We start from the raw sequence: 23,612 nt of genomic DNA on the forward strand, positions 1-23,612 counted from the left end.
TCGACGTCGACACACCTTCCTTCGACGTCGACACACCTTCCTTCGACGTCGACACACCTTCCTTCGACGTCGACACACCTTCCTTCGACGTCGACACACCTTCCTTCGACGTCGACACACCTTCCTTCGACGTCGGACGCCTCTCTTCCCTCGACGTCGACTCACGAGTCTTCGACGTCGACCGTGGCGCCCCCGACGTCGTCTTTACAGCAATCGACACCAGATGTCTCGACGTCGAGAATGATTTCGACGGCGACTGTCTCGACGCTGAACCTTGCCTCACCGGCGAAGTTCTCGACGTCGACGGAGCCCTCTTCGACGTCGACCTGGATCTCGACGTCGACCGCACCTTTTTTGACGGCGACGCTCCCTGGAGTCGATTTTACTTAGTTGTACCTTCTGGAGACGCTGATCTTCGACGTTTAGGATAAGAAGATGGCTTAGCAGATGATAATAAGCCCTTGGAACTCTTCTCACCACGGTTTTCTCTCTCCAGAAGGCCCAGCAACCTCATTTTCTCCCTTTCCCTTAAAGTTCTACTAGAAAGGTTGAGGCAGTGATAACAATATTCCACCTTATGAGAAGCTGGAAGACACACCACACAAACAGAGTGTGGATCCGTTTTTGACATCTTCCCACAGGAAGGACATTTGTAAAATAAAGGTGGCATTCTGACTAAAAAATCACCAACAGTTAGTCAGAACAAGATATAAAACACCACCAAAATACTCTTTTGCCAAAAATAGGTAAGAAAAACCAACTTCTGACAGAAAAATACTACAAATGAGCAGAGCTCAAGTTCCAGGTTCCTCACAGAACAAGCCGGAAAAAAGAACTGACCTAACTGTCACCTGTGGTGCATGATGGGAACAGAGTTCTCCTAGAGGCCTTAATGGCAAAGTGTGCAGATTCTCTGGGGCCTTAAAGGCAGGGTGCCAGTCTGATTTTCTGTACACAGACAATTTTTCATATGCAGCCTTTTAGGCTAATAACTGTTTACAACAGGTTCTTTGATGAAAATAAAAGTTTTTCATGGTTATGAAATGCATTTTGGGCTCATGCCTGTTTATTGCATTATATACAGCATATTTTCATGCTTCAGAACGTGTGTAATATTGGCTTTATTAGCCTATGTATATATGTTAGGCTGCATATTATGGTTATTATACATTTATATGTGTATATTTAGTTTAGTACTATGTACTTTTTGATATATTTACACATATATATGTATATTGTTATGTGTTCCGGGTTCCCGCTCATGGGCGGAGATAATTCAGTGCTTATGACTATTAATGAGTATCCCCTGGAAGAGAACGGGGAGGATGGGTGGGGCGGTAAGGAGTCTATCACTAACTAATGTCTCTTACAGATATACTGTTACACAAGTAGTAACTTGTGCATCTGAAAGAGACACATTAGTGATAGATTCCTTACCTTAGAATCGATACCCCTGCAATACCAACCCCGGTGGTGGGTCTGCGAACAAGATTACACCAGAAGTCACGGAGAACAGAATGGCCAAAGAAGCCGTCTCTCCGTACTTGACTGTCAAGGCAGTAATGCTTGGTAAGCGTGTGCAGCGAGGCCCACGTAGCTGCCTTACAAATGTCCTGCAAGGGAACGCCGCGTCCCAAGGCAGTAGTGGCTGCCGTTGCCCTGGTAGAATGGGCATGCAGTTCCTTCTTAGCCAGCGAGTAACACGCTTTGATGCACAGAACGACCCACCGACAGATGGTTCGTTTGTGCACGGCCCGACCTTTTTAGGCGCCCACGTAGCCAACAAAGAGCTGGTCATCCACCCGGAAAGGTTGTGTGCGCTTCAGATAAAACGAAAGCGCATGTTTTGGGTTCAGACGGTGGAGCCTCTCTTCCTCTTTCGAAGGAAGCAGAGGTGGAAAGAAGGTGAGCAAAGTGATGGTCTGCCCGATGTGGAAGGGTGTGACAACCTTTGGCAAGAAAGAACCACCTAGTCCGAACGGAAAGGAGGTTTAGAAGAAAGAGCCTGGAGCTCACTCACTCTTCTGGCAGAGGTGATAGCTACCAGGAAAGTCGTCTTGAGAGAGAGAAGACAAAGGACAGTTATGAAGGGGCTCAAAGGGAGCACAAATCAGATATGTCAAGACAAAATTCAAGTCCCACTGAGGCATTATGAACGGCAGGGGAGGAAACATGTGCGCAATGCCTTTCAGAAAACGGCTAACAACCAAAGACTTAAAAAGAGAAGGTTGATCAGGGAGCCTTTGAAAGGCAGAGATGGCAGAAAGATAACCTTTGATAGTGCCCAGAGCAGAGCACTGCTGGGCCAAAAAAAGAAGGAACAGAAGGACCTCAGAAAGAGTGGTAGAAAGGGGATCCACAGCTTTGGCTGCGGACCATGCCACAAACTTTTTCCACCTGCAGGCGTACACCATTTTAGTGGAGGGACGCCTGGCTGCCAGAATGACATCACAGACTTCAGGGGGAAGATCGAAAGCAGTCAACTGTTGCCACTCAATCTCCACGCATGGAGGTGTAGGTTGGACAGTTTCGGGTGGAGGACCGCCCCTGCTGCTGCGACAGAAGATCCTCCCGAAGAGGCAGTCAGATCGGGGACCGATCCCCATGCTGAGTAGCTCGGGATACCAGTATCTTCGTGCCCAGTCCAGAGCCACAAGGATGACTTGGGCCCTGTCGCACCGAATCTTCTTCAGCACTCTGGAAAGAAGTGGTATAGGCGGAAGGGCGCACAATAGACCGCAAATCCACTCGTAACGAAAAGCGTAGCCGAGTGAGTGCCGCATTGGAAATTCCAACGCGCAGAACTGATGACACTGCGCATTCTCTTCTGTGGCGAATAGATCTAACCAAGGCTTTCCCCACTGCAGAACGAGACCTTGCACCACGTCAGAGTTCACATGCCATTTGTGATCCATCAAGCACCGGCAGCTGAGTTTGTCCGCCCTGGCATTCAGAGAACCTGCCAGGTGTTGAACCACCAAGGTAATGTCTTGATGTTTTAGCCATGTCCAGAGGCGCAGAGCCTCCTGACATAGGGTCCAGGCCCCACTCGCCCTGTTTGTTGCAATACCACATGGCAGTGGTGTTGTCCGTGAACACCTGCACCAAACTTCCCCGGACAGAGGGAAAGAATGCCTTCAGTGCAAGTTGGATTGCCCGAAACTCCAAAAGTTTGATATGGAGTCGGGACTCCGCTGGAGACCAGAGGCCTCTGATCTCTGCCTCTCCCAAGTGGCCTCCCCATCTCAGGAGGGACCCATCCGTCACCACTGTGTGCTCCGGTTGGGGAAGAGAGAGGGATCTGCCATTGACCCAATCGCGATTCGTGAGCCACCACTGCAATTGTCGTGCAGTGCCCTCTGAGATCTGGACATCATTAGACAGGTTGCCCTGATGCTGCGCCCACTGGAACTTCAGGTCCCACTGCAGAGCCCGCATATGCCATCTGGCATGTGTCACTAGCAGGATGCAGGAGGCCATCAGGCTCAGAAGCCGGAGGGTCATCCTGGCTGAAAGATCGGAATCATAGCCTGAATATCCCAGACTCGCTGTTCGGGAGGATAACCCCGAAACAGCGTCGAATTCAGAACCGCTCCGATGAACAGGAGCTTCTGAGAGGGACTCAGTTGTGACTTCGGCACGTTGATGGAGAACCCCAGCAAATGCAGGTCGGCCGTAGTCTGAAGGTGGTTGACGACTGCCCGGGGCGAGCCCGCCTTCAACAGCCAGTCGTCGAGGTAAGGGAATACTGACACCTCAGACCTGCGCAGGTGAGCTGCGACCACCGCCATCACCTTTGTGAATACCCAAGGGGCGCTGCAAAGGCTGAAGGGGAGAACGGCAAACTGAAAATGCTCCTGGCCTACCGCGAACCGCAGGTAACACCGGTGGGCCAGCCAAACGGGGATGTGAAAATACGCGTCCTGCAAGTCCAAACCTACCATCCAGTCTGAGCCAGAGTCAGCATTTTGAATTTCTCCTAACGGAGGAAGCGATTGACCTTCCGGAGATCCAAGATGGGGCTCAGGCCCCCCTTGTCCTTCTTGGGGACCAGAAAGTAGTGTGAATAACAACCACTCTCTACTTCCGGCCCTGGAACGCACTTGATAGCCTCCTGGGCCAAGAGGGCCGTGACTTCCTGCTGGAGAAGCACCAAGTGATCCCCCGACATACGGTGGCACCAAGGTGGCATGGCTGGAGGGAAGGACTGAAAGGGAAGGGAGTAACCCCCGCGGATGATCTGCACTAGCCACTTGTCCAATGTGATATTGCGCCAGTGGGGGAGGTGGTGGCGGATCCTGCCACCCGGCATGGGGTGCTCCACAAAGCTCAGATTAGGAAGGTTTGGAGGTAGAAGCAGCAGGGGCGGAGGTGGACTGACCCCCAACACGGATTCCCAGACGTGCCCCTGCGGAAGGCGCATCCACGCTGAGGCTGGTTCTGCACAGGCTTGCTGGAGGAATGTGCCTGGGCGCCCCTGCTGTGGCCACGAAAGGAACGAAAACCAGGAGTGGCCGGGCTCTTTGCAGAAAGATCCAAGGACTTGGCCGTGGTCTGAGAGTCCTTAAAACGCTCCAGTGCACCGTCGTCCTGATCTCCAAACAGGCGAGTGCCATCAAAGGGTATGTCCATGAGCTAGTTCTGAACATCGGGCGAGAACCCAGTAGAATGCAGCCAGCCGTGGCGACGCAGTGCCACAGTCGTAGAAATCGCCCTGCCCAACGAGTCAGCGGTGTGAAAACCATACTGAATGGTGAACTTAGCCGCACCCTTACCCTCAGCAACCACTTTGGAAAGAACAGCCTGAACCGCCTCAGGACACTGTGGCAACAACTGAGCAACGGTAATCCACACCTCGTGGGAATAGAGGCCTAATAAGCAGGTGGTGTTCACCGACCGCAGCCCCAAGCTGGCCGAAGAGAACAACCGCTCACCGAACTGTTCCAGCTTCTTAGAGTCCTTATCCGGCAGAGCCGTCTGGATGGCACTTTGCGACGTCGAGGCTTGGATGACCAGGCTCTCAGGAGTCGGATGCGTGGTGAGAAAGGTGGGGTCACCAGGTGCCGGGAGGTAACGCCTGGTGACATTCTTATGCACAGGGGCCCCCGTGGCCGGCCGCAACTAAGTGCCCAACAAGACGTCGGTGAGGGAGTCATTGAAGGGAAGGGCGGCTCTGACGAAGTAGATGCCGTTTGTGACGAGGTTAGTATTGAGGGCCACCGTAGGAAGGTCGAGGTTGAGGACCTCAGCAGCCCGACGGAGCACCATCATGTAGGAAGCGCCCCTTCCATCATAGGCGGAGGAGAGGCAAACCCCGGGTCAGAATATTGTCCATCCAGTCCTGCTCGGAGTCACACTGACGGGCAAGAGGTTCCTCGGATCCCTCCCAATCAACCTTCACCTCTGTCGCAGGAGGAACCGTCTGCGGCGGCAGAGCCGGAGAAGAGACAAACAGCATCAGAAACGGCGCCAGCCGGGGTCGGGCCGGCGCCGTGTCCCAATGAGGATCCTAGGCAGGAACAAAATGGTCCTGGAACCGGGGCAAGGGCGAACAAACTGCACACAGTGCGGCGCCGGTGGCGGAGCAGAGGGTGGGGCAGGGGCCGGAAGCTCCAGGGCTCGTGGCGCCGGAGCAATCGGCGTAGGATCCTGTGGCGCCGAAGCTGGATCTGCCGGCGGGCCAACAGGATCTGGACACGGGACCCGAAAGCACGCAGGCGGGAGCCCGAGGTCTAAAATGGCGGTCCATGGTGGCAAGAAACTCTTGCATCTGTTTGGGAGTCGCCGACGGACCCAGGTAAGGCGGAAAGGCCGCGAGACTCCCAGGCTCCAAGGAAGCCGCAGGGGCAGAACCCCTTTCCCCCTCGTCCGCATCCGAGGATCGACGGGGGAACGTCTGAGAGCGAACACGCTTCTTCGACTCCTTTTTATGGCGTCGCTTACCGGAATCCGAGGGCGAAGACTTGGAGCCCGAGTAGCGACGACTGCTGCCTGCGAGCGGTCCCTAGCCCTGGAGCGGCATCAGAGCGAGTGCCGGGCCTCCAGTAGTTTCCTACGCCGTTCCCTCAAGGCCTTCGGGGCCATAGCTCGACAGTCCCAGGAGTCGTGGCCGGTCTCCAGGCAGTAGAGACAAACATCATGGGAGTCCGCCACCGACATATAGCGACGGCACACCCCCACAGGACTTAAAACCAGGCATCCCTACGTGCACCAGGAGGAAAAAAGGGAGACAAAAGTCTCAAAAGAGTAGTCAAAAAGTGACTGAGATATGTGCTCTATCCGGATCTGCGCTTGCTGGCGCGGAAAAAGAAAGAACTGACGTCAGAGCGCATGAGTGGCGCCTAAGTAGTCTCCGTGACGTCATCTCGGTGCTTACGACGCCAGCGACGGGCGCGGAGCCGGAGGACGCCACCTAACACGCAAGGGTAATGCTAGCAAAACTTTCCGGATCCAGTCTGACGCATGGGGATTTTCAAAGGTAAGGAATCTATCACTAACATGTCCCTTTCAGATGTGTCTCTTTCAGATAACAACATTAATGCCTCTGGTTTAGATCTGCATCAAACAAATTCATTACATAATTTCTGGCACTGTTTAGAAAGGTCCTGTATGTGGTCTATAGGTGTCTTAGAGTTTAAAATGTTTGATTTAGAGAAAGGAGTATGTTACTTACCCTATAAGCATCTATCTAAAGAGTGTAGTGCTGCATATTCACATGCCATGCATATTCCAGCCATCTAGTGTTGGGCCTGGATGCTGCAAGTTGTTTTTCTGTTTTCCTCAAGGAATTTTTATGGTTGACATCATGCGTTATTTTATTTTTATTTTATATTGCACAAACTAGCCGCGAAGGTATCAGATCGCTTTACATGAGCAGCAGTTGTGTTACAGATGGACAAATTAATTTAACATTTTTTGTGCAGATTACGGGATTTGCCCAGAATTACGTTGAGCATCCCTGATGAGAACCCAGTTCCCCTGCTTCAATGTTGACCACCCTAGCAGTTAGGCCACATCGTTGTTTCTCCTCCACCTCCTCAAGGCATTGTGCATGTTCAACGATTCCTTTGTTAGATAAAAAAGTTTCTCCTTGCATATAGGAAGTGAGGATATAGTTTGCTAAGTCAGTTTTGCTGTTGAACATGCTGTATAGGTGCGCATGTGTGTCACCTTCTAATACCTGGCGGGGATGTGGTATGGTGCATGTGAATCTGCAGCACTACACACTACGAATAGATGCTCACAGGGTAAGTAACATTCGCCATTGGCTGCAGATACACATGCTATGCATAAATTAGTACCCCTCTTGCGGTGGCTTTAGACAAGATATGGTGCCGTTGTGTGAAATAATGCGCGTAGAACTGTTTGCCCTATTTGAGCCTGTTGTCTGGCTTGCACATCTACACAATAGTGTTTAGTAAAAGTATGTGGGGTTATCCTTGTTGCTGCTTTGCAAATGTCAAGTAATTGAATATTCCCTAGCAAGGCAATTGATGCTCCCTTTTTCCTTGTTGAATGAGCTGTAGGCATACCTGATAGCGTTCCTTTAGCTTTTGCGTAGGAAATTTGTATACATTTGACTATCCTGGATTGGAAAATGCTACAAATAGTTGTGTTTTTTATGGGTTTTGTTCTTTCTAGATAGTACATAAGAGCATGATTGCCATCAAGTGTATGTAATGCTCTTTCTGCTATGGTTTCTGGTTTTTGGAAGAAAACAGGTAACTCCAAAGTTTGATTTAAATAAATGGTGAGATGACCTTTGGTAGAAATGTTGAGTTTGTGCGTCTTGGAATACTTGAAATTACGGTTCCATCTACAGTGAGTGCATGTATTTTTACAGACTTCTTCAGGAGGTGATTGCCACAAGGAAAGCAAATGTTAGGAACGGTATTTGACAATTGTGTAATGGCTCAAAGAGAGGGCCCATGAGTCTTGTTAACACAATGTTTGGGTTCCAGGTAGGTAAAGGTGGTGTACGTGGTGGAATTAACCTTTTTAATACTTCCATAAAGCCTTTATGACAAGTATGCCGAAAAGGGATTGGTGTTTTAGGTTTTGTAGGTATGCTGCAATAGCTGCTAAATGTAAGCATATTAGTTGTTGTTTTGATGGTGATAATTGATTAATGTCACTTCAAGCGCAGTAGTAAACAAAGCATTTCCATTTAGAGGCATAACATACTCTTGCGATTGGTGGAGGTAAATTTAGGTATCCAAATTCAATGACCTCAATAGTCAGATTGCAAGATTGAGTTGTTGAGGATTTGGGTGTCTGACTCCCTCACTGCTACTAAGGAGGTTTGGATAGTTGGGTAGCTTCTCGTGAGGTAATAGGGATAGCTCTGTTAATGTTCTGTACCATGGGTGTTGAGCCCAGGTTGGAGCTATCAGTATCATGGTTAAGGAAGTTTGTCTGAGTTTCCTGACCACGTAAGGAATGAGTGGAAGACAAGGAAAAAATGTAAGAAAAGATCCCTGATCATTTCATCCCTTTGGATTTTGAGTTCCTGGGCGTGGCTATGAGATCTATTGTCGTGGTTCCCCACCGTAGGTTTTGCTGTATTAACGGATTGTGAATTTCCCACTTGTGAACTTGCTGCTGTGTCCTTCTTAATAGATCTGTCAGGTAGTTCTTCTCCCCTGGGATGCACTGTGCTAGGAGGCGATTTTGTGACTGATTGCCTATTTCCATTTGTTTTGTGCTAACTATGACAGATGTATGAAATGGGTCCCTTCTGGTTTCTGAATGTAGTACATTCCGGTCATATTGTCAGTTTGTAGAAGGATATTCTTCCCTGCTATGTTGGGTAAGAACGCTTTGAGTGCCATTTGTATGGTTAACAGTTCTATCATGTTGATGTGTAATGTCTGTTGTGTTAACCAGTGTCCTTGAACCATATGAGCACCCCATCCCATGAGTGGTGAATCTGTTATGATTGTTACATGCGGAATTGCGTCCTTGAAGGCTCTCCCCTTTAGTATGTTCTTGGTGTTCCACCACTCTAGGGCCTGATGGACATTGGGCGAAACCAACACTAGATCCTCTATGTTGCCCTCCGCTGGTGACCATTGTGATGCTAAGAACTCTTGTTAACTCCATGCATGCGGTGCATTTTCCCGCAGTGCGCTGAAGTTGTAAAAAACCCGCGGTTCATGACGAGCTCAGCTCGTCATGAGTGTACGAGAGGTGTACCTCATGACGAGCTAAGCTCGTCATGAGCATCGAAGGGGTTAAGGTTCTCCTATACAGTCTTGCATGAGGGACTATTGCTAAGCAAGATACCATCATACCTAAAAGTCTCATCACTGTTTTGACTGGCAGGTGACAATGTGGCTGAAAAAGATCCAGATGTTTCTGGAGATTGAAAACCCTTTTGGGATTGGGGTATGCTGTCCCAGAGAGTGAATTTAGTAGGGCTCTGAGATAAGGTTGTATTTGGAGCGGTTGTAGATGGGATTTTGTTACATTTATTGTAAATCCCAAACTGTGTAGTAGATTGATTGTATTTTAGGTATTTTTGTTTTGGTGGAACTCTTGATCAGCCAATCACCTACATGTATGTTTTCCTTTCTTATCTTTGGTGCTACTACTGTTAAGCATTTTGTAACTACTCTTTGGGCTGTTGTTACCCTGAATGTAGTAATTTGATTTGATGATAATGTCCACTTACCACAAACTGGAGGTACCAGAAATGTGCTAGGTGGATTTGGATGGGAAAGTATGTGTCTTTCAGATCTAATGCACTCTTGAAGTCAAATTCGTGAAGAAATGGTATTATGTCTTGAAGCCTTACCATGTGAAAGTATTCCGATAGTATGTATTGATTTAGTGGCCTTAAGTCTAGTATGGGGCATAGCGACCCATCCTTTTTTGGAATTAGGAAGTATAGAGAAAATACTCTTTTGTTTTGATGTTTGAATGGGAAAGGTTCAACTGCCCCTCTCTGTACTAATGCTTTTACTTCTTCCTTTAACAGATGTAGATGATATGGATTTAGTATGTGTCTTGTGGTGTTCTAATTAGCAATTGTTGTTTTATACTAGGCAATATCCCTGTCTATTTGTAGTACCAGTGGTCTGAAGTTATGTCTGACCACAAATTATGGATTTATTGCAGCCTTCCGCATACAGGTGTTTTGTGATCGGGGAGGGGTAGGGGGGAGTGTGGGGAAGTCATTGTTTGGGTGTAGAGGCTAATCTTATGGGTGTGCCTTTACCTCTTCCTCTATTTTTGTAACCACTTCTATAACACCCTCGGCTTGTTGCCTTTGATAGGTGGAATTTTATGCGTTAGGACTTTTGGAGGCCTCTCCCTTGTTAACACCAAAAGCACTGCTGCTTTTGTAGTGTGACTTGCAAAGCACCCATTAACTTTGCAGTGTCTATCTTTTTTATCTTCTCTGTGTATCCACGTCTGGGCCAAATAGATGGTCCCCATCTAATAGAATGTTTAGAATGTGCTGTTGCACTTCAGGCTTAAACGCAGATATACATAGCAACGCAGGTCTATGCAGCATTATGGACTTCTGATGCTCCTTGCAGGAGTCTGCCCCAACTAGTGCATATCTAATGGTACAGTGTGAAAATTGCCTGCCCTCATTCACCAGCTTTTCTCCTTGTTGTTTATATTCTTCTGATAGATGTTGCATCAGTTCTTGCATCGCATCTCAACCCATGTTGCTCTAATATACAGAGATAGCAATCTGACTGAATTAGCAATTTTCCAGTGGTTTGCATGTCCTGTAGCTACCCCTTTTCCTGCTGCATCGATCCGCTTACTCTCCTTATCAGGATGTGGTGCATCTCCAGTACCTGGTGATGCTGCCCCTTTTCTAGCAGTTGTAACCACTAGGCTGTCAGCTGGTGGGTGGCCCCTTATATATATTGGTTCTGTTGGTGAAGGCCTGTGCTTTTTTTAAATGCATGCTGTAAGTACCCTTGATTTCACTGGGTCCTTGCAATACAGAGCCAATCATAGGACGGTATTGCACCGTGCATCATAGTGTCTCTACTAAAAGATCTGTTTCGTCATCTGTGGTTTGCATAGGAAGTTTGTGGCATTCTACAGTCCTCTGGATAACAATATGATAGTATTAAGTGTCATCTGGCGGTGACGCTTTGATGGGATTGGTGGTTCGTTATCAGCATCGGGCAGAACCACATCATAATCGTCCCATGGGTCAGGGCTGTGCTATTGTTTTTCCTGAGAATCATCAACATCATAATCCTACGGAAGTATATCCCCTCCTCCTCCTCTTCCTATGTTGGTGAGTGTGATCTTGTTTCTGGGGATTGTGGTTGACTAAATGATATAGGGCTTGTGGCCCTTTGTTCAGTGGCAATTCCTTTTAGTGGAAGTTGCAAACTTCTTAGATTTTGGGCCTGCCTTTTTGAAGAGTGTGTTTTTGTTGCATTTATGTATGCAGTCCTTCAAACACATTACCCTGCTCTTCTTGAATTTGGGTATGTGTCTTGTTCTTCCCTATTAATGGTGATATGGCCGTGGTAGGTGCCAATGACTTTACTGTCATGCAAACTTGGCTTTTCCTTGATACTGAAGTTTGCCATGTTCCTTCTCCTTTCTCGGAGTCAATGCTTTTTTGGAGTGCGAATGGCTCGAGTCCGATCGCTTCATCGCATCCGATGGCTTGTGTGGTGTGGAAGCAAGTTGGTTTTTTGTCAGTTCCAAAGCATTCTTTGATGCGGATTTAGGATTTGGTGCCGATGTTGTGTCGGTGCCATCCACATATTTTTGCCTTGTCGCCCGATAGGAATCGAGAACGTTCTCGCCCCTTCTTGGTTCCGAGTCATGCTTGCAATGTCTAGCTGAGCCTGAGGTCTCTGGCGCTCTGTGGTGTGGAGGGGAGGAGGAAGTGTTTGCAAGATTTTCTTGGCATGTGGGGGGGGGGGGGGGGGGGCAATATTACTCACGGTTTTGGGCTTTGTCTTTGTTTTCGGTCCCATCTCCAATACCGTAGTCTTCGGTGTGGATTAGGGTCCCCTCATTTCCACTGGACTCAACGGAGGTGCCATAGTAGGGGCTTGTGATGACCAACACCTTGTGGTGTTGTATTGATGTGGACCTCTTATTTGCTGTATGATTCGTCGTGGAAGATATGAGCCTCAGCAGCCATTTCCATATTGTGTGGTAGGCGCCGATCTTTTCTATTCCGAAGTGTTTTTTTTGTTTTTAAACAAGTTACACGCTGTGTACTAGTTTGTGCTCGGTGATAAACAAAAGTTACATACTTGATGCGTATCCGAGTGAGCGTATTTTGCCCCGCACCTATGAAATAGACTTTCTTTCTTCATCTCCATCACCTGGAAACAGACATTCTCGACTGGTGTTGATGTTGGGCCCTGGATACTCTTCTTCAAATCATGATGGTTGTTATTTTTCTCCATAGACCACTTAGGTTTTCAAACCAGAAGAGCTCTGATGCCGTCCGTCTGAGCCAGATAGCGGAAAAATCTAATAAAGTTACCGCTGAACATGTGCAATGCCCCGAGGAGATACGAAGCATGACGTCAACCAAAAAAACTCATTGAGGAAAACAGAAAAACAACTTGCAGGTCCGGGCCCAACACTAGATGGCACGGGTATGCAAAGCATGTGTTTCTGCAGCCAAAACATTGTACAAAAATGATCGTTAATCACCCCAAGTCCTTCGCAAACCATCTCAACTTACACAGACTGGTGCAGAAGTGAGAGGAACAGTATCAGGGCTGAGTGTTCTTCTTAACTGAGCATCAAGGTCCTCGAGTGGCTGTTGGGACTGAGGAAAAGGGAAGCAAATATATTACTATTCATTTGATAATTTACAGCTATCTAAAACAATCACATGTCAAAGCTAACCAAAGACTATAAATTACAACAGAGCGCAGGCATTTCATTTAGGAAGAGACCAAATAATTCAGGTGACCTACTTTTACTTTGAGATTGATCTTTTTTTCATTCTACAGACCGCCCTCTCAACCTTCTAGTGTATTTCCCACTTCAATTTATTTTGTTTGTACTATTTTTCAAAATGGTGACATACACTGTGGCACTTTTCTCAGGAGCCTTCACATGCACTGGTAAATGAACTAAAAGAGTGTCCATTGGAGAAGATGCAGGCAAAGCCAGAGGTACCACTAATGTAACACATCAAACTGTTTGCATGTAGCAGTGGAGTCAAGATCACTCTTCAGCGGTTAGTTAAAACCTCCGACACAGAAATTTAATCTGAAGGCATGAGACTATAATATATAAGACTATAACAATAAGCAAGAATTTCTGTCAGAAATATGGATATGAAAAAGAGATGCATGTGCCCTCATATGGCCCTTTCACATCAACAATAAAATGTAATCAAAGGAATCAGTGGTAAACAGAAGGGCATGAGAGTGAACTATTTTATGCCCATCTCTTCAGTACCGACAAACAATATCAATAAGCAGTAGTAGAGAGTAAATGAAGCCAGTCGTAGCTAGCTGAAACAAAGTTGACTCGAGCGAGAGGGGATGGATTACAATTGTAAAATGGCTATTAATGTAGAACATGTGTTGGGTTAGTAATCTATGTCCGATGGTTGCTTAAAATCCTCTCAACTTCTTCCTAAAAAGATATGACCAACAGAAACATATATTCAAGATCGTCACAATGATATCTGATTTCGAATCGGAGGGCCTCAAGCAAACTTACTTTCTCAATTGTGTCTGGCGGATGCTCCGTCTAACCCGTAGCTATGGAACCTAGTACCATGCTAGTAAAAGCATTTTTATAGCTTTGTTTTCATTTTTTTCTTTCTATCAAGCTTGGCCTAGCCCTTTTTGTTTATTGTTAGTTTGCTTTGTTAGTATGGCAGCAGGGCAGCTACAATGATAGTTTTCAATAGTTTGCTTTAATAATTTAAAATGTTACTTGGGTTTTCTTCTTGTATCCCAGTAGCCCCTTGATGGTCTTGGAAGAGGCCGGGGTCTGCTTTTCTATTATTTAAGAAACTGATGCCTTACGGTTTTGGGTGGAAAGCATTGGCAGTTGTATGCATCCGGAGGATTCCTCTGTACATTGCTAATGGTGGGCCTGAAGCGGAATTCCTTCCGCTTTAGCTCCCACCCCTTCGCTTGCCCATCTATGACGTCAGAGCACCCCAGCACCGCAGCGAGGAAGAAGCAGGTGACTGTTTTTACCCTCCTTCCAACACTGCCTATCTCAAACAAATTTCTGATCAAGGATGTACCACGAGCAGGAACCATTAAACTACAACAGATTTTCTTCATTTGTGGGGGACCGACTCAAGGGGGTGGGAGGGCTGTTAATTTTTTTTTTAAGTAAATGGAGCACATATCTCTAGGGGGTCAGCCCTTCTAGTATGTGCGCCACCCCCCAACAGGCTTGGCAAAGATTATTGCATGGGGGAGGAGTTTATTAATTGATTGGTTGTTTTCTCCGGGGGGAAAAATGGCAGCCACATTTTGTGGGGGATGGCCTATATGACAGATAGGGGGAGGTGGGAAGAGGACAATATTTTTTAGAGGATGTTGGATTACCCCTGGGGCAGGTAGTGCGATCTGGTCTCCCCCGGACCTCAAGGGAAAACAGAATGGCCATAATCCACTAGAACACCAGGGAGTGAGTGGATGGGTGCTATGAACATATTTTTACTATTGATTCCCTGTTATTTATTTTTCAGTCGGTGGAGTTCTATCCAATGATTAAGTGGCAAGAGTAATTTTAGGGTGGGTATGGGACTTGAGTGGAAATAGTAATTTTAGGGTACATGGTTGGTAAGGGATTTTGGGTGGCATGGATAATATTAGGGTTTAGGGTGAGTATGGGTTTTTAGGTGGCAAGGGAATTTTTAGGGTGGATATGGGTGCAGGGTGACCAGGGTAATTTTAGTGTTTATGGTGGGTATGAGTTTTTGGATGGCAAGGGTAATTGTAGGGTAGGTATGTTTTTTGGGTGTCAAGAGTAATTTAAGCGTTCAGGCTGGGTATGGGATTTTAGGTTGCAAGGGAATTGTTAGGATTGGTAAGGGTTTTTGGGCACACTGGTGAGGTCAGGCTGCCAACAAATGAGGTGCATGGCCTCAAAAGTCTCATAATTGGATGGGGGTCGCTTCAGCTCCTGGAAAATCAGGGAGGTGTGGTACTGACCCAGGCACAGGTTCCGAAGAACAAGGTTTAGAACCCCGAAACCTAAGGTTTCTTGAGCCTCTTACCGGAATGTCCCAAGGACTTAGAGGGTGACAAAAAGGACCTGGGACTCCTGGAGGAGTGCCTGGACCTTCCTCTCGAATGGGACCACGGACTGCGGGGACGCAAGAATCTTTAGGGACCGCTCTCTCAAAGCCTTTGGAGCCATGGCCCGGTAGCCGGAGCATGACTGAGTCATGGTCACGCTCCAGGCACCACAGGGAGACAAGGTGCAGGTCCGTGACCGAAATCCCGCGGTGACAGGAGCCTCACGGAGCTTGACGCTACGAGTCTTCCTAGACATGACAAAAATCCGAACACAGCAAAAAGGGGTCGACAAAATGTCGTAAAATTCTGTCAAAAAAGTTACAGAGGGTAGCTCTATTGACGCTGAGCGATTTAATCTAGCGTGGGAAAAAAACAGACAGGGTGCCAAAGTGGTGACTATATTGGTGAATGAATGAAAGCTTTGTTTGATTAATAAAAATTATTACAATCAAGGAAAATATAAAATGACTTTTTGGGGGGGGGGGTTCTTCAAATAAGTTTAAAAGTGATTATAATGGCAGAGCTGATTTAACCGATCATCAAATTCAGAACTAATACATTACAAATATTGAGGTGATTTAGGGATGACATGCCGTACTGGATCATTGATATCAAAAACACTTCACTAATCACATTTCGTTCTGCTACGTGCATATTGTATTCTTAGGCTTCCATTTCTTTGTCCAATCGGGCTTCTCTATAAACTGATGAAACCTTCCGAACAGACAATCAACACTACATTTAAATTGCAGTTATTCTATATTTAAAGTGCCATTGTGCTTCTTCAAAACTTAACTACATTTGATCATATTTCATAAACAGTTACATTTCAGAATTAATCTGTACAGGGCCTCCATGCTTTCATAAGCCATAACACTCAAAACAATTATGCTGCAACAAGTATAACAATTAGGGATCTGTAAGGTGACTCAGTGCTTACTTTTCCAGAAATTAACTATTTCTTAAAGATAAATTACTTTATTTCTTGGATACAAAGAAATGTTGTTGCAAAATTTTAGGTGTTCCCGGTCAACAGTATAATAGGTACTTCAGAACATGTTTTCTTCAAATTTAACATTATTTCTGCTCTAAGGAGAAACTTTACAAATTGAATTGCTAGGCGAATGGAATTTCCAGAAAGGCAAGATATAATTGCTTGGCGACAAGTTCTCATCCCATTTTCCTTAAAGATGGATTTTAGTAATGTTTGCCTCTCCTGTCAGGGGCAAGTACATAGAATATGTAGCAACGTTTCATCAAGAAAACCACATACCTTACAAGGAAATGTTGACCAATTTTGTAACCATCTTGGAGTTCCATCCTTTGTTGGATAACGGCCAAATCTAAGCGTGAGCAGTTTGTCCATTATATATAGTTTTAATTAGGAGATTAAGTATGGTTGGCGTCGTCACCACAGTGCACGATGCTATTGTAGAGTATTTCGATCTGAACGGCCCGACGACTGAAGATCCGGGATTGCTCTGGGAAGCCTTTAAGGCCACAATCAGGGGGGTGTGCATCAGTACAACTTCAGGCATACTAAAAGATATCCGTCACCAACTGCAAACACGTGAAACAGCAATACAGGTATTGGAACAACACTACACACAAACGAGGGATACTAAGGTCCTTGGGGACATCCAGGTTCTGCTGACAGAACATAGGGGATTTGCACTTGAAGAACTTAAATATGTTACTAAGCGAGCGACTGCGCAGCGTTATGGTGAGGGGGGCAGGCCGGGTAGAGCGCTGGCTGAGAAAATTTGTGCAGGTAGGAAAACACAAAATATCACATCTATATGCACACATACCGGGGAAGTGATTACTGATGTACAAGGAATAATGCGGGAATTCATGACAACGTACGGCGCGCTTTACGAGGCACGCCCATCGCCATCGCGAGTAGACTTGTTAAAATACATGGAAGACGTAGAGATAGCATGGCTAGCAAATAGTCACAGGGAGTACTTAGCGCGCCCTGTCACAGTGGAAGAGGTGACTGACACCATTAGGAGATTGCCCAACAACAAGGCACCGGGCCCTGACGGTTATGTGACAGAATTTTATAAAACATATGCAGACTTGCTCGCTCCTCACCTAGTGAGGCTATATGGCGCAGCGCATGAAGCCCAGATAATGCCAGCGACTTTGAGGGAAGCGTTACTAGTTACGCTTTTGAAACCAGGCAAGGATATGAACAAGTGTGATTCTTATCGCCCCCTGTCTCTACTAAACGTCGATACGAAAATAATAGCAAGTCTGCTGGCGGATAGGCTGAAACCCCTAATGCCCCTATTAATAAGACCTGATCAGTCAGGCTTTATCCCAGATAGGGCCACCACACATGACACCCGTACACTGTTCGCATTGGCACACTATCTCACCCCCGAGACGAAGGCAGTGGCGGTGCTGTTAGATGCAGCGAAGGCATTCGATACCATTGGATGGCCTTTCATGCATGCAGTACTGGAGAGGATGGGGTTTCCCCCTATCTTTCTGGGGTGGATAACGATGCTCTACACGAATTTAACGGCTCGCATTAGAGTAAACAGGTATGTTTCGGAACCGATAAGAATCAGTAGGGGCCCCAGACAAGGCTGCCCGCTATCACCGATGTTATTTGCATTAATATTAGAGCCGCTAGCTTGTAAAATACGACAACACCATCATTACTCTGCAATACAAATGCCTACACGCCCCATTCACATCTCGCTATATGCAGATGACATGGTATTGTATGTGAAGAACCCAGAACAGCACTTAAATCCACTGTTACGGGAATACATAAAATTCGGTCAGCACTCGGGATTACAAATAAATTGGGATAAATCTCTAATCCTGTCTTTAACAGATAGTACGCACCCCACACAACTAGATTACCCACTGGAATGGCATGATGAGCCGACGAAATACCTAGGCATTTGGTTCCATAGGGACCCTGAATTGGTCATCAGAACGAACTACGGCAGAGCCATTACATCCCTAGAAGACAAGATTAAAAAATGGAATAGACTTCCTCTGTCACTGGCCGACAGGGCCGCGATCGTCAAAATGGTTTTGTTACCCAAGTTCCTTTACCTGTTTAATAATGTCCCGATAAGGCCGCCAGCAGCAGTGTTCCGTACTATCAACACACTGGTACTCAGTTTGCTCTGGGCGGGGAAACATGCTAGGATGGAGTTACGCACCATGACACTACCATATGCTCAGGGAGGGTTCAAGGTTCCAGACTTCTATCTTTACTATTTATTCGCACAAGCGCAATTCGCGCACTACTGGTTCCACGAAATACCCTTTATGACTCATGTGGCTGTGGAAGCGGGCGATACCGCCCCAATACCGCTAGCCAATATGTTGCCACATAAACGCCCCAGGCTACACGACCGGGATATTAATACGGTGGACACCACCACTGAGGCTTGGAGACTAATGGGGAAAGTGACGGACAGCCTGCCGCTATATGCTCCAGAACTTCCACTAGCGCATCACCCGGCCATTTCGGTGACGCAGGAACAAGTAGGCATGGACCTCCTGCAACGAGCCGGTATAGACAAACTAGGCGACGTGTATGACGGAGGTCAATTTAAGAGCTTGGCTGACTTACATTACATAAGCAACCCATCCCTGTTGTTCAGCTTTAATTACTATAGATTGCAAAGGGCACTGAAAGAGCACTATCCTACACACCCGGTAGAACCTAAAACGCTAGCTCCACTACAATTACTCCTTACCACGCCAACCGCATCACACTTGGTGTCCAAACTATACGCTAGCTTACAGAACGCGATGGGTGGAAATACGGACAAGGCTAAGGATAGGTGGAGTGCTGGGTTGGAGATGCCACTAACTGACGATGAGTGGAGTGCCTGTTGTGTGCTGACTAACATTTTGACGCCTAACGGAAATTTGAGAATAATTCACTACAAATACATACATCAGGTGTATTACACACCACAGCGATTACACAGATATGGCTTAAGAGAGGACTCCAAGTGTTACAGATGCGGTCAGGAAAATGCAGATTTCATGCATCTAGCATGGCATTGTCGCAAAGTGGCGGGATACTGGGAACAGGTTATACAAGTTCTGAATGCAATGCTTGGAATATCATTGGAATGCGAGGTGAAGATCTGCCTGTTGGGTATTGTTCCGCAACTGAGGGCCTTGAAACGTAAGTTCTGTGCTGTGGCACTCTTGTTGGCCAAAAGAAGGGTGTCCCTACATTGGAATAGCAAAAGGGGTCCGCAGGCGAAGCAGTGGCTAGAAGATATGACGTATTGTCAGGACACGCTCACCACATATGAGGAAGAATTGCCGACTGGGTCTAGGCCCAAAGATTATTGGGGGTTCTTGCGTGATTATTTGCTTGCACACGGTACATCAGAATCGGAAGTGGATGAGGGCTGAAATGTACAGACTACAGATACAGACATATGATTGGGACTAGCTGTCAAGATGGCACTGAGGAGGGAGAATGCTGTGATACGGAGCTCTAGAGGTTAGAGGTTAATTGCAGGTTGAGTTAAGTACTGTTATGTTAATTGAAATAAAAAATACAAAAGTAAGAACGGAAACATGCGTGTACACGATTGAAGCACTGACAGTGATATCTGAACTATGCAACCGAGACGCCGCCGGTCCGTTGGATGTCGGCTGATGGGCTGTGTAACTTTCATGACATAGTTTACCTGATGTGTAACATTATAGCCGGCCCATTGTGGTTGTAGGCGCCTAGATTGTAACTGGCTTACTTTGGAATGTGCAATAAACATCTTACACCCAAAAAAAAAAAAAAAAAAAAAGTATGGTTGGCGTTCAATTTTGTTATACGAGTTGATGACCGACCAAGCATGCTTTTTTCTTTTTAAATTCTCCTTTTCTAATAGAAAGGATATAAAATTCGCTGGTTGATTTAATATCTATTTAAAACCATTTATATTTATATCCAAGTGTTCAAAAATCTGGGACTCCGTTAAATAAGATCCCCAAACACTTACATAATCATATTTTGTTACTTCCTGCCAGCACAGACTTGCAAGAGTGCCGGCATCAGATACAAATAAGGAGTATAAACATTTTAAAAAAGCTGTTTGTCTCACTAGGTTTTGGCTTGTCAAGCTGCCGAATTCCAGTCTGACATTAGCGTGCCCGGCATTTCTCGAGACTCTAAAAAGATTTAAGCACTTTTATTTATAGGTGGTCATGGGTTTTAGAGCCTTTGTAGTGTAGCTCCTATTTTCCCAATAGGCTCTGCGCATTGGAATAGTACCTACAGCAGTAAAGGCCTAGGCCAGACGTTAACTAGGTCTACTACTGTCGATACTAGACTTAATTTTTGGGTTTGCCAGCTAAGCTCAGAGTTCGCTAGAAACTTTCTCGAATGTTCAAGGAAGGAATTAACTCCCCTGATTAGACAAGAAGGGATTTAGTTTCTGACAACCATAGAACATGACAACTTTGCTCTCCCCTAATCAAGAGTCAATCTCGAGAGTCGTGTGAGCACAAGGCAATTATTTTACTCAGTCAGTACGTGCATTCTTAGTCTCATCAGAATGTAGAGAAAAGGAAGAGACGGGCGTGTTCAATAAAAGATGTTATTTATTGATCAGTCTCTTTTCTCATACATGAGAAATGGATCGATATTATTGCAATACTTATAGTTAAGTAAAGTGCATACATTAAAAGCAATAGTATAAAATAATACTGTAAAAACATTGATATGGTTTCTGAGCCATATGATGTTTAAAATGATTAAAATATATTTACATACACATATACATTTGACTAAACGTACTCAACTGGTGTTTCTAAATACGCCTACCCCGTGTACCTGACCTAAGTCTAATGCGTGGGCGGGAATAGAAAGTTACAGTTTAAGTTAAGTTTGTTTTTGCCAAGTGAATAACTAAAGAATTCTCTGTGAGGGGTTATTCAGTTCTGTACCTGGAATTTAGGATGAATGAGGAATGGTATCTCTTTCTCTGCTCTCGATATTCCAGGCTGCCTGCGAGGGCTACCCGGAAGCGCCGGTGCTGGGTCTCTCGGCTTGAGATAGCAGCGCGTCTCTCAGCGCGTCAGGAAGGCGGGGCTGCGCCAGCGGGGTCTGCTTCTGCTCTCGGCTTCGGCAAGTATGGCTGCTCCGTCTTGTCACCACGCGTGTGTTTGCATAGGGCAAGATCGGCAATATTTATACCTTAAAGGTGCCGAGATTGACGTAAGGATGGACATAGATACGTCAATAAAGATGTCATACGACTTGCTCGTTAGCACATTCTTTACTAAAGTTCTCTGTGAAATCAAAACAATGGCCGCACGGATTATCCAGGTTGTCATAGGTTTGATTTGTTATGAGAACGTCGTATGCCTTATCAGGGGCTGGAGGAATGTCGCTTGTCTAATTAGATCTCAAGCGTTATGACCTAATCAGATAACACGTTCCTGTGCCGTAGTGTGACTGCGTCAGATAACGGTATCTGCATCATGGGGGTTTTCTTGCCTCATGGGCTGACTGTTAGTTAACTTGATAGTTAGTTTAACCAGAATAGGGTCAGGAATAGGGGGACTGATTCAGAACCTATAGAAATACACGACACCCACTCCACGCTAACTATGGTCATATCTACTAATCTATGCATAGTATAACATAGTACAACATACTATAGAGTATAGTGTATACCTTACCACCCCAAAATACATAAATGCATTTCGAAATTTTCAAATATACTGAAAAATTGCAGTCATATATATTGTATGCACTTAAGCTATGGTTTAAATGCAAAAGTAAACACGCATTTGTATGCATTATTGCTTATTGGTATATGAGAAATACACATGAAATGGCTCTTAATATGGCTATACAGAAAGGAAGTTCGAGACCATTTCATCACATAATAAAATATTCGTGAACATCCCAGCGGGCAACTAAAGTTTATAAAGTATCTAAAAATAGAAATCTTAGTTCTCTAGGAATAGTTTCTTACTTTAAGCAGAAGATCATTGTCCCGGAAAAAATATGTAGAAAAATATTTTAAGGGACTTGCTGAAAAATATTGCTGTCCGTGAGCTGGAGTGAAATTGTTCATGTGACTTTATTCTTAAAGTTGAAGGCCGAATTCAGGGAACGCCGTGTGCGAGTTTACTCAAAAGTCTCTATTTCTGTTCTGGAGAGAACATCATATCATTCAGGCTTTCGAAAAAACTGTCAACAGCTTCATGGGAAAGTTCCACTAGGTCGGAAATAGGGGTAACCATGCATTCGTGCGCATGATTGTCTCCACTGACATTCTGATTCGCATTGCTGACAGAAGGTCGTACCTGTTCGATGCTGCTTTCATCTTGAACTTCACTACTCTTCAATCGCAGTGGTGAAGATTCCAGGAATGCCGTCATCAGGATTGGCAGCCTTTGAGGGCAGCACAAAGCGTGAACCTTGGTAGGAACCAACAGTGTATCTGCATCCACTGGCGCATCCGATTGTAGCGTCAGACAGGTGTCTAACACGCATTCTTCTCCGCATAGCAGACACCTTAGTACAGGTAAAACACACCTTTGCCACATTGGTCGAAATGATAGAAACCAAGTCATGTTCAGGTCTCTAAGCCGGGAGAGTCCCAGGATTTTTGATATCCGGTCCCGGTATCCAATGGCTAGGATCGTATCTTCCATTGTCGCGAGAGTTTGATCTGTGACATGGGTTGCCATAACGAAAAATAAGGACTAGGAATAGGATTCCTGCAATTAGTCCCAGGATCAGGGGAAGTCCGCCAAAAATCGAATGGACGAAATCTGGAAAAATACCCAGTATGGCTTTGAATGGTGTTAATGCCATCGAAAATACTGTCTTAAATACCCCTGAGATCCCATTGGTATCAGAAATATTTAAGATTTCGCTCAGGATTTCCGCGAAATGTACGGGGGAATTAGTTGATAATAATGTATGTATCTCTGCAGTCGTCCTTGCGACTTGTAGATCATATGTTTCTTTTGATGACGTGAGCCTTGTAGGCGTCTGAAGAAGCACTGTTTTCATTCTGCTTAAAGTATCTATTCGAATAGAAGTAATTTTCAAACTGGGCCATGCCCTTGCCTCCCTGTCTGGAAAGGAGCTGGGGAATAAAGAACGTCCACAGCACTTGACCTTCGCCGTTGTAGTTACTAGATAAGGAGTCCCGGGCATAAGACTGCAACATCTGCGGTCTACAATAAGAATGTAACTCCCATTATAGAGTCTTTGAAAGAATGGTTCTATTTCAGTTGCAGGTGCGCCTTGCTGGTGACATGAAAGGTTGTATGAATTCCCTTCACAGGCTCCATGCAAACTAATTCCGTTACACAGAAGCGTGCCGCTTAGTGACATAGCACAATTGTTGCCACTAAGAAACA

The 23,612-nt window shown here is 45.8% G+C and overlaps 1 protein-coding gene across 6 annotated transcripts in view; it reads right to left on the reverse strand.

Annotated features, from left to right (window-relative positions):
• The window catches only part of WNK1 (WNK lysine deficient protein kinase 1), a 1,347,111-nt gene that overhangs the window by 337,008 nt on the left and 986,491 nt on the right, over positions 1–23,612 (reverse strand). For all 6 annotated transcript variants that reach the window (XM_078673696.1, XM_078673699.1, XM_078673700.1 and 3 more), the window contains one exon: positions 12,692–12,778. In XM_078673696.1, coding sequence (XP_078529822.1) covers positions 12,692–12,778 — 87 coding nt within the window. The remainder of the gene's footprint in view (positions 1–12,691; positions 12,779–23,612) is intronic.

This window comes from Lissotriton helveticus, chromosome 1_1 (genome assembly GCF_964261635.1).
Source record: "Lissotriton helveticus chromosome 1_1, aLisHel1.1, whole genome shotgun sequence".
In the NCBI taxonomy this organism is placed as follows: Eukaryota; Metazoa; Chordata; class Amphibia; order Caudata; family Salamandridae; genus Lissotriton; species Lissotriton helveticus.